At 44.2% G+C, this 10,922-nt stretch overlaps 1 protein-coding gene across 1 annotated transcript; it reads left to right on the forward strand.

Moving 5' to 3' along the window:
* The first annotated feature begins 1,554 nt into the window (after window positions 1-1,554).
* On the forward strand, window positions 1,555-8,779 carry LOC145406016 (uncharacterized). The gene is made up of 3 exons (XM_080277203.1): window positions 1,555-1,699; window positions 6,717-7,183; window positions 8,588-8,779. Exons 1-3 carry the CDS (start codon window positions 1,555-1,557, stop codon window positions 8,777-8,779), a joined length of 804 nt encoding a protein of 267 aa, XP_080133329.1.
* Window positions 8,780-10,922: the final 2,143 nt, after the last annotated feature.

Here is a 10,922-nt window from a genome sequence, read left to right on the forward strand (position 1 = left end):
AGCGTGGAAAGGAGTCACCGGGGGAATGTTGGCAGGGGTCAGTGATGTGCTGTGGGAAATTTGAGTTGGCGAGGCATGAACAAGGATGGCCAGTGTCACCATAGCAACCCCTCTGCCTACCTCACCAATACCTCGCCTCTTTCACCCCCCTCACCCCCTCACCATAGCCACGCCTCTGCCTACCTCACCCCTTCACCATGGCCACCCCTCTGCCTATCTCACCCCTTTACCATGGCCACCCCTCTGCCTACCTCGCCCCTTCACCATGGCCATCCCTCTGCCTACCTCACCAATACCTCGCCTCTTTCACCTGCCTCACCCCTTCACCATGGCCACCCTTCTGCCTACCTCACCAATACCTCGCCTCCTTCACCTGCCTCACCCCTTCACCATAGCAACCTCTCTGCCTACCTCACCAATACCTCGCCTCACCCCTTCACCATAGCAACCTCTCTGCCTACCTCACCAATACCTCGCCTCACCCCTCTGCCTACCTCACCTCCCTCACCCCCCACCACCATATTATTTCTTCTTGTAAGTCACTGAAGCTTTGCGACTACAAGCAGGTAGGCGAAGGAAGGTAAGCTAAGTGCCCTTCCAGCAAAATCCCCCTACAAAGGAACCCTGGGACACTGAGCTAAGGTATAATACGCTAAATAAATCGCCACGGAGGAAGTGTTACGAAAATAGACCGCCATGGAAAAAGTGCTACGAAAACTAACCGCTATGGAAAAAGTGGTACGGAAATAATAAACCGCTACGGAAAAAGTGCTACGAAAACACACCGCTATGGAAAAAGTGCGACGAAAATAAGCCGCCATGGAAAGTGCTACGAAAATAAACCGCTATGGAAAAAGTGCCACGAAAATAAACCGCTATGAAAAAAGTGGTACGAAAATAAACCGCAATGGAAAAAGCGCTACGAAAATAAACCGGGGCGAAACAAGTGTAGCGTCGTCTGCTGAAGCCACGAAAACAGCGACCTGAGTATAACTGTGTCAGGGGGGCTTGGGGGTCCATGTATAATAAATCCTAACTAATTTTTACCATCGTATCCCCCCAAAAAGGATAGTTATTCTCACGGGTCATTTGAGTTTCTGTATTTTTCACTCGCCTATGACCTCTGATTGGGCTGTTAGGTGTACGGTATACTTGCAGGTGTAAAGACACATACGTAAACAGGCAATTTGACACAGGACTTAAGATTAAAAGACTTAGTAACTACGCTCTTGGGTGACCTAACACATCTTGCAGCGCGGCAGGCTATCTTCCTATTCAGAATCTTTCCACAGTATTTCCATATCTTTCTAAAGCCTCACAACACAGGGAAAAGTGACTCCATATCCAAAAGCTTGGTGGAAAGAAGTTACAAGATGTACTGAAAAATAAAAAAATTTTTATCTGACCTTCTCTGGCAACTCGACTTGGAAGCTCCGCCCACGTATATAAGAAGTTCCCGCGCGCAATTTCGTTAGTAGTTTCGGTGATGTTACGCGTGACGGACAGAGCAGTGAGCCCCAGGGAGAGTTTGGCGCGCTGTCCCTGTGTATTATAATGTTGAACTTACTGATCAGCGGTGCAGTTCCATTCGGCTACACCACAGACATGAGTGACAGTGATTTTACCCCCACTCGCTGTTTCTTCTGTGACGCGTGTGTGGCTCGAATGAACGCAAGAAATTCCCAGACAAATCCTAGAGGTAAGTGAAGGGATAACCTGCTTTGACTTAAGATTTTAAAAGGAGATATCTAGGAAAACCGACCTTAGTGACTGGGTTTACCGTTAATCAGTGTGTTTTATTTGTGATAATTACTAAACTGGATGTCGGGAATAATAATTAAAAGAAATCGGAGGTAAGTCGCAAAATCAACTTGTTTTACCTGAATATGACATCGAAGAAAACGGTGACTAACTTTCCCATTACTCGTTTTCACTAATACTTTCTTGCTTAAATGAGAAATAAAGAAAAACATTGCTACGTTGGCTGCTTAAGACGACGAGGTGAAAACTGCGTGAAACGAGTCAAAAGAGAGGAAAAACGAACACTTCTTATATCGATACAGAAAAAAAACACGTATAGGCCTTTAAACTTACCCAGAACTAATATATATCTATTATAATGGTTTACCTGGAGGGCTTAATTAGGCGGGGTAACAGGTGTAGCAACTGAAATGTGGCGTGTTTTTTCCATAGAATTATTTTCCCCCCTTCCTGTACTGAAATGTGGAGTGTTTTTCCCGTACACTTTTCTCACCCTCGTTCTCTAATGCTTCACTCGGCTAAATAAAGCAGACTGGTGTTAACAGAATACTTAAAAGAGTTGTTCGGGTCATGAGAGGCTTACTGAAGGTGGCAGTAACAATCAGGTGCTTATGAATCCGAAAAAAAGGCTTTAGGCGTAATAAAATTTAGTAGAGTTGTTCCGACTTTTAAGGGGGTGAGAACTGAATGCAGATTTTGGAAGAGAAGACGAGGTCGGTGAGTTTCCCTTACTTCAAATCTTAACTCTCTCTCTCTCTCTCTCTTTCTCTCTCTCTCTCACTAATTGCTGAGCTGTGGTGAGAGATTACGGCCAGAATATAGTGCTAGTCACGAAGAAGCGCTATGGAAAGGATGCAGAGCCGTAGCATTGTCATTTTCTGCCACTGATGTTTCGCGTAAGGAACTGCAAGAGGACGAGAGTGATTGGCTAGCAGAGAGAGAGAGAGACAGAGAGAGAGACTGTGTGTGTGTGTGTGTGTGTGTGTGTGTGTGTGTGTGTGTGTGTGTGTGTGTGTGAGAGTTAGAAAGTGAGTGAGAAAGAAGGCGCGTGGCCTGAGTGTGTGAGACGCGTGGCTCACTCGTGTCTCACTATCTTGACCTTTCTCACCCTCTCTCTCTCTCTCTCTCTCTTAAGATGATGATGAAAATGTTCGTCTCAGTAACTTCGTATTGTTAGTTTTCTTTGTGTGTGTGTGTGTGTGTGTGTGTGTGTGTGTGTGTGTGTGTGTGTGTGTGTGTGTGTGTGTGTGTGTGCCTTCCTATTTCTGGATGATGATGATAAGGACGTGTAACATTACTGACGAAATAGGCAGTGTTGTTGTTGTCGTTGCTGTTTACTATTTACCGTCATTGGCTAATAATTATAAATAAATCCGTTTCTTACCTATGGACGTAACAGGTAATTAAGTGTACGTCAGGTAAGCGCTACGAATAAGTCTAAAAGTTCCCCTAGCATATTACCAACAGCGATTTATTCTTACGTCCATGTCGCTAATTGAAAAAAATGAAAAGAAAAAGAAAAGGTATACGAAACAGTTACAGGTGAGGCAAAGGTGACTGCATGATCAGGTGACGCAAGAGGGTGACGGTGACGTATCCCTTGTACCGTTAACACCGCACCCTCACCTACCTCACCTCGCCCCCGTTCTCACCCTGACCCCATCTCCTCCTCACCCTCACCCTGACTTCACCCTCTCCTCAACCTCACCCTTACTTCACTCTTCTCACCCTCATCCTTTCTTCACCCTCTCCTCAATCTCACCCTGACTTCACCCTCTCCTTAACCTCACCCTGACTTCATCCCCTTCTCACCTTCACCCTGACTTCACCCTCTCCTCAACCTCACTTACTCCCTTCTCACCCTCACCCTTTCTTCACTCTCTTCTCACCCTCACCCTAAATTCAGCACACCTCAATTCACCTCATCCTATCTTTCCCACACCCTACCTCACCTTAAGATGCTGATCAGGATACTGCAAGGTGATCGGGGAGAGAGAGAGAGAGAGAGAGAGAGAGAGAGAGAGAGAGAGAGAGAGAGAGAGGAACATAATATTCTGGTGGCACAAGTGAACTGGAAAAATCAATGAACATCGACTTATGGACAAATTTCACATCAACCTGACATTGAGATAAAACTGAACCGGATAGACAAAGAAAGAAGACTGCAGATTTCTTTACATTTGTCGTCCGTCCTGCAATAAGTAAATGAGTAAATAAATAAATATATAAACAGATAACTATGATAAGATTAAACGGAAAAGATAAAGAAGGGAGAGTGCAGATTTATCACCAAATGCCTAGTCTGTCCTGCAATACATAAAATACATAGGTACCAATATAAATAAATCATAAAAATACACGACATCTTAGTTACGAAAAGGAGAAGTACCGTAAGTGACATTTTTTAGCCATGACGTGCGTTCGTAAACCTGTCGTAACGCGAAGGCGATGGCGCGGGAAGTGGAGGTTATATTCGTTTCGTTTGGGGAATTTCGTAACGATTTTAGGGAGTGTGAGTCATAGGAGCCCGAGAGTGGCAATACGGTCCTTTTTTCACGTTACCTAGGCCCTGATTTCGCCCTTATGTAGTTTATTCAACGTACCTCAGTGGCAGAAACAGAAAATACTACGGCTCTACATCCTTTCCATTGCACGTCTTCAATACTACGGGTACACATCCTTTCCATGGCATTTCTTCGTGACTAGCATCACATTGTAGTGCTAATCTATTGCTACAGCTCAGCATTCAGGATAGAGAGGTGTCAATTTTAGGCCAAGTTAGAGTAAAAAGTGTATATGATCCCGCTGACTGATCCACGCTTAGAGTTTCTAGATAATACACAATAATTCTAACTAGGGAGAATTCGAAACGCCTCCTCTTCACCAATTTATTTTTCCCCATTACATCTTGCGCATTTTAATTGTGTGACATCTTTTTATATGCCTGTCACCAAGAAGACGATTTTATCTGAGAGAGAGAGAGAGAGAGAGAGAGAGAGAGAGAGAGAGAGAGAGAGAGAGAGAGAGAGAGAGAGAGAGAGTTGTATTCTGCGTATCAAATACTGACCTTTGACGCCTCCTGCAAAGACGATCAGGAAGCTTGCTGCTACCAGTCATATCTTGAAGAAATACGCAGTTGATAGATAAATAGCCTGATAGATAGAAAGATAGACAGATAGCTAGATGGATAGATAGAGGCATTGTTGTTTTTGTTCGTTTAATTTTTTTCAACTTGAATTTACGTAGTTTGGGTTAGAAGTCGTTTTGAAAGATTGGAACTATTCTCTCACTCTCTCTCTCTTTCTTTCTTTCTCTCTTTCTCTCTCGTCCTATTTATTCTCCCCTCCTTATTTTCCTTCCTTATTTTCTTTACTTTTTATTCATTTCTTTTTCGCTACCTTTTCACTGCACATGGGACCTTTTTGGGCCAATTAAACTGTTTGACGGTAAAAAGGAGAGAGAGAGAGAGAGAGAGAGAGAGAGGTGTAAGGTAGGTCAGTGTGTGAGAAAGGACAAGGCGGGTCAGAGAGAGAGAGAGAGAGAGAGAGAGAGAGAGAGAGAGAGAGAGAGAGAGGTTAAGGTGAAGGTTAATGACCATCCCCCCCCCCTCTCTCTCAGGAAGTTCACAAATATCCCAATCACACTCGCCTTGCGTCACGCGTAGTAATGAGGCAACATACGCATTTAGATGTGAGAGAGAGAGAGAGAGAGAGAGAGAGTACTTATCAAAAAAGGAAATACTTTGACCTCGGTGGTGTGAGTTTATTAATAGATGCGTGGGTGGAGAGAGAGAGAGAGAGAGAGAGAGAGAGAGAGAGAGAGAGAGAGAGAGAGAGAGAGAGAGAGAGACTGAATGGCAGAAAATTTTTTAAAAAGTTGTCTATGGGAAAGAATGGTAACAATACTTTCTCTCTCTCTCTCTCTCTCTCTCTTTTTCTGTCTGTCTCTCCCTCTCTCTCTCTCTCTCTCAACAGGATGACAGCTGCGGTATCAATGTAAACACACACACACACACACACACACACACACACAAAGATTACTGGTGCGTAGTTAAAGATTGCTCTCTCTCACTCTCTCTCTCTCTCTGGTTTATTTTATCTTGCTGTCATTTGTCAGTGTAACTCAAAGCGTTTCGTTGGCCTGAGAGAGAGAGAGAGAGAGAGAGAGAGAGAGAGAGAGAGAGAGAGAGAGAGAGAGAGAGAGAACACTAAAAAGGGAAGTTAAAGATACGAGACCCACCCCTTCTCTCTCTCTTATCTTTAAAGCCAGATTTAATGCTGTAACATCTTGCTCTAACAATTTTCCTATGGCTTTACGGTAGATAAAATTCTCTCTCTCTCTCTCTCCACATTTCCTTCCTCATCATCATCTTTTTGCCTATTCCTTCCTGCTCTCTCTCTCTCTCTCTCTCTCTCTCTCTTTGTGCACATATCTAGCTTTCTCTGTCAACTTTATCTACCATCGCTCTTACCTGTGTGTCTAGGGAGCCCTTATCACGTCGCTTATCTAGTGACACGCTGTTTATAGAACCATTAATAAGCTTCGTTACACCTTTTCCTTGGCGAATCATTCTAGTGCATCTTAACATTCTTTCGCTTGCTATTTATCTGATTTAAACTTCGACAGAGTTTGGAGCAATACACTAAAAGAGGGGTAGGAAATGTAACGGGGAAAATAAATCGCTATAAAAGAGGTGTTAAGCACATATCCAGCCTTATCTTCGTTATCTCAGGCTTATCGGGTTATCGTGTGTCGTTATCGTGTTATCTGTTTTATTTATTGATATATTTCGGAAGACTGAAATACTCTTAGATGTCAATGACCTTAACTTGAATGCGTATTTTATTACTGTTATTATCTTTTTCACCTCCTCCTCTTTCTCCTCATTATTATTATTATTATTGTTATTATGATTACGGTATAACAAGCATTTTTTTTCTCTCTCTCTCTTGCAGGTCGGACGGCTCTCCCAGATGTGATCGTTAGTAACACCCCCCCACCTTCCCCACTCCGCCGCGCCCACTCCTACCACTCCATCCACTCACCGGATAAAGCGCAGGCCAGCCCTCCCACGCCCACAGTCACCCTGGAAACCCCCCCGCCCACGCCAGGCACCTCGCAGGAAGAGGGGTCAGGCGTACGGGCAGGTCTGGAGCATATTCACGAAGTAAGGCGAAGACTGAGAAGTGATGACTTAAATGTTAGTCAAAATCACTCCAATTCTCGCCACCTCCCCCAACTCTCATGGACCTTGCCACGCCCGACGCAGCGCAGGGAGGAGAGAGAGAGGAGGCAGGAGGAGGAGGAGGAGGGAGAGGTGAGGGAGGAGGAGAGAGTGGGAGAAGAGGAGAGAGAGAACTGGAGGAACTTTGGGAGGAATCTGAGAAGAGTAGCTGACCAGTTCCAGGTGGAGAATGCTAAGGTGAGTGAGTGAGTGTGTGTGTGTGTGTGTGTGTGTGTGAGAGAGAGAGAGAGAGAGAGAGAGAGAGAGAGAGAGAGAGAGAGAGAGAGAGAGTTTTATTCCTCTGGCCTTCCCTTCCCCTCCTCTGTACTACCGGGTATCACAGTCTCCCTTCCATCCCCTCCCCTCCCCATCACATCCACATCCTCTCCCTTTTCCCTCCTCCACACTCTCTCCCTCCTCTCCCCCCTTTTAGTATCTGCCTTCGCTTCACCCTCCTCTCTCTCTCTCTCTCTCTCTATTTAATAGCACGTAGTAAAGGACAATAATTATCACGCGCTGTACCACATGCTTTGCCCAAAACACTGACACGTGCTTCCTCTCGCGCCCCCCCCCCTCTCTCTCGCGACGAAAAAATTTAAAGGAGAATAAATCAGAGAGAGAGAGAGAGAGAGAGAGAGAGAGAGAGAGAGAGAGAGATAACAGGATGGTTGTAGCAATTAGTACTCCTCAACCTCTTATCTACGTAATTAATGAGTACAGTACAGATATTACATGTACTCCCTTGTAACACCCCAAGCTTAGCACTCCAGTCTGTTTATTTACTTACTTAAAAGGTGGTCTCAGGAAACGGGCACTCAAGTCATGTTCAGAGGCGGATAAAATACATACAATATACTGTACATAGAAGTGGATATAAAGAGAGAGAGAGAGAGAGAGAGAGAGAGAGTCATTAAACCAATTATCACAAAAGAATTAATGACAGTAATAAACACCCTTTCTACGTTTTCTTTATCGTTGTTCAGGTGTTTATCTATCTATTTAGTCTCTCACATTTGCCCCCCCCCTCCCCCAAACATACTCTCCCTCCCCTTCCCTCACCTCTTTCTCCCTCATGCTTTTCCTCCCTACCTACTCCTCTGTCCATCTTTCTCTCTTATACCCTTCTTCCTCCTCCTTCTCCCCTCTCTCTCTTTCACTCCCTCTCATATTTTTTCTTCTCCCTCGCTCTTTTCTCTCTTTCACTTCCTCGCATATTTTTCTCTCTCCTCCCCCTTCTCTCTCTCTCTCTCTCTCCTTCCTAGCCCTTTCCCTCCAGCAGCCTCGTCCATCATTGATCCACCCCAATGACGGTAATAAACTCAGGTAATTGTCATCCAGGTGTGAGCAGGTGGGGTCATAACCATACCATTTTTTATGCTCTTTTAACTCCCCTCCCCCTCTCTCATAACATTACCTTTTTATCTTCACTGTTTATTTTCTCCCCGCACTCTTTCTCTCAATGTCTGTCTGCCTATCTGTCTCTCTCTCTCTCTTCCCCATTCTTACATCATGCATACCCTCCTTTAAGTACAAACTCATCACCACCCTTCCTCTGCCTGATTTCCTAACCCTATCCAACCTTTGCCTTCTCTACCACCCTAGGTCGGGCGCAAGCGAAGTGAAAGCACGTCAAGCAATGGCGGTGATGGTGGCAGCGACGGGACTGCTGATGGCAGTGACGGTGGTGGCAGGGGCGGCAGAATGAACATCTCAGTGCCGGCAGCCGTCACCAGGTGCCTCGGGGCTTCAATCATGGTTCTGGTCTGGTGGCGCTTTATCAACAAGTTCCGCTGAGTTCTGGGCCACTTCGAACACCTCCAGCACAAGTAAGAATGATTCGGTTATGTGACGAGCCGTTGCAAGAGTAAACATGGCTCAGTTATTGGATGAACCACGACCAGGAAAACCTCCACAGCAAAAATGTTTCAGTTAAAGTTGCGCTGAGTCTGCTGCCGCTCTGAACACCAGCAGCACAAGCAAGACGGCTTTAGATATTAAACACGCCATGGTTAAAATAAAAATGACTCAGCTTTTGGATGAACCAGAACCAGAACAATTTCAACAGCATAAAAAAGAATGTTTCTGTTAAAGAGAGACCTACAGCAATATCAAGAACTTTGGGTAAATAAGGACTCTTTAGCTAAATAGCCAGGACCAGAGAAAGCACTAAGCTGATTCAACTAACAGAAGACTCACAGTAAAAGTAGGATTGCCCCTGTTAACGAAAAAGCCTCAGCTGCAATAAAACCAGCAGCAAGTAAGATGGCTATTAGAGAAGGAACAGCCAGGGGTTATACTGGAACCGGTGATTAAGGAAAGCTGTTACAAATGTTAATATTTATACCGGTGATTACAGCAACATCCGTAGTAATAATAACTGCAATATTAGGTAGAAGCCAGCATTAAAGTTATCACAGCGATCAGATTGCTGTCATTAAGAGAAAAGAGGTGGACTGTCATTAATGGATGTATAATGGCAACCAGCAGAAATAAAGAGATATATAAAACCGCATTTAAAAGAGCAAGCAAAGGTAATCACAACTTGCAGTCATAAGTAAAGACTCTGGGTAATGGACAACCAATGGCTAATAAATCTACAACTGGACATCAATTAAGAACTTTTAGGAACAATACAGTAAATAATTTGTGGATGCCAATGAACTGCCACAAAGGGCTTAATCTTCACTAGTGAGCAATATGCCATTCCATTCTCAACTCCCGCTGATGTTGCTGCTTGCGTATGCTTCTACACCCGCAATTCCCTTTGTACCTCTTTGATGGTGGCATCCCGAAAGGTGTCGTGTCACGACAAAGATGCCGTTTTTGTTCCACGAGCTTGGATCTCTACCTCAGTGGTGACCTTCATCTGATTTGAATCCATGTTATTGAAATGGTACACCAGTTGAATGCATTTACATTGGGAATACCATTCTGTAGTCCAGTTTTTGGTCACACATATAGTTGGCATTACTGACTGCTGTTGCTTTTTTTTGTAGTGTTGGTAGCAGTCAGACCATCAACACAAAGATGAGACCTGGAGTACATTTTACAATAACTTTCCTCTCGTAACTAAGATTTATGTTTGTAGGAAGACCAGATTTAAAAATATTGGAATAATAAGATCTGGAAAACCTGCACTTTCCTAATCCTGTCTTACCTTCAAAAGCAGATCAGGAGAGATGACAGCTGTTCACAATGGCCTTTCCTTGTCCTTCCTGTAAAACAGAAAAAGATCTTAGTTACAACAGGGAACTGATTGTGTCTGTTGGTCAATCCACTTCCCATACTCCAAGGCTCATAGTGTCATCATCTCTGGAGGCATTCTAACACATTTTCCTTCACAATTCATTTCGCATAATACACCTTACTCTTGTATGTCATTAATGCCTTTGTATTTATTGACACACACTGCATACACAACATACAGGCAGTTATTAATACTTCATAAGCAGAAATAAATTGGCCAGTATATAGCGCTTCTCTAGAAACTCATACGCTAGTGTCTTATGTGTTGTGAGCGGCTCAGTTGGATAGTGTGGATGTGGTTGACGCAGTGGAAGTAGGATTCATTTCCTACTTAATGTGACGCATGGTAGATACTGAGCTGTCCCCACAAGACATTGCCAGGCAGAGTGGAAACGGAGCATTACATACGGGCCGCCCTGTATACTTGTAAAGAAGAAATGGTAGACAGCCTCCACAGGTGATGAGAATACAACCCCAATAATCGGCACTGCCATTAATAACCCCTCACCATGAGAGTCCCCAGGTGCCACACTTTGATAGCCCAAAAATCATATGATTTCTCTCACCGTGACAACCAGTGACAGTGGCAGTCCAATGCCTTTAACCCCTTGGCTCCGGTTAATGTACTTTAGCTTATTCTTGCTGCTATCAGATGATTTTATTCAAGTTTAGGAAGGTCTCTTGTACTAAT

Source organism: Coenobita brevimanus, chromosome 69 (genome assembly GCF_032717465.1).
Source record: "Coenobita brevimanus isolate Jiangsu-jjx chromosome 69, ASM3271746v2, whole genome shotgun sequence".
Lineage (NCBI taxonomy): Eukaryota > Metazoa > Arthropoda > Malacostraca > Decapoda > Coenobitidae > Coenobita > Coenobita brevimanus.

Excerpts from the sequence above, each read along its gene's own strand:
- LOC145406016 (XM_080277203.1), top strand. The coding sequence starts at position 1,555 with ATGTTGAACTTACTGATCAGCGGTGCAGTTCCATTCGGCTACACCACA. Across the intron at positions 1,700-6,716 it reads TTCCCAGACAAATCCTAGAG|GTCGGACGGCTCTCCCAGAT; the intron begins GTAAGTGAAGGG and ends TCTCTCTTGCAG. Across the intron at positions 7,184-8,587 it reads TCCAGGTGGAGAATGCTAAG|GTCGGGCGCAAGCGAAGTGA; the intron begins GTGAGTGAGTGA and ends CTACCACCCTAG.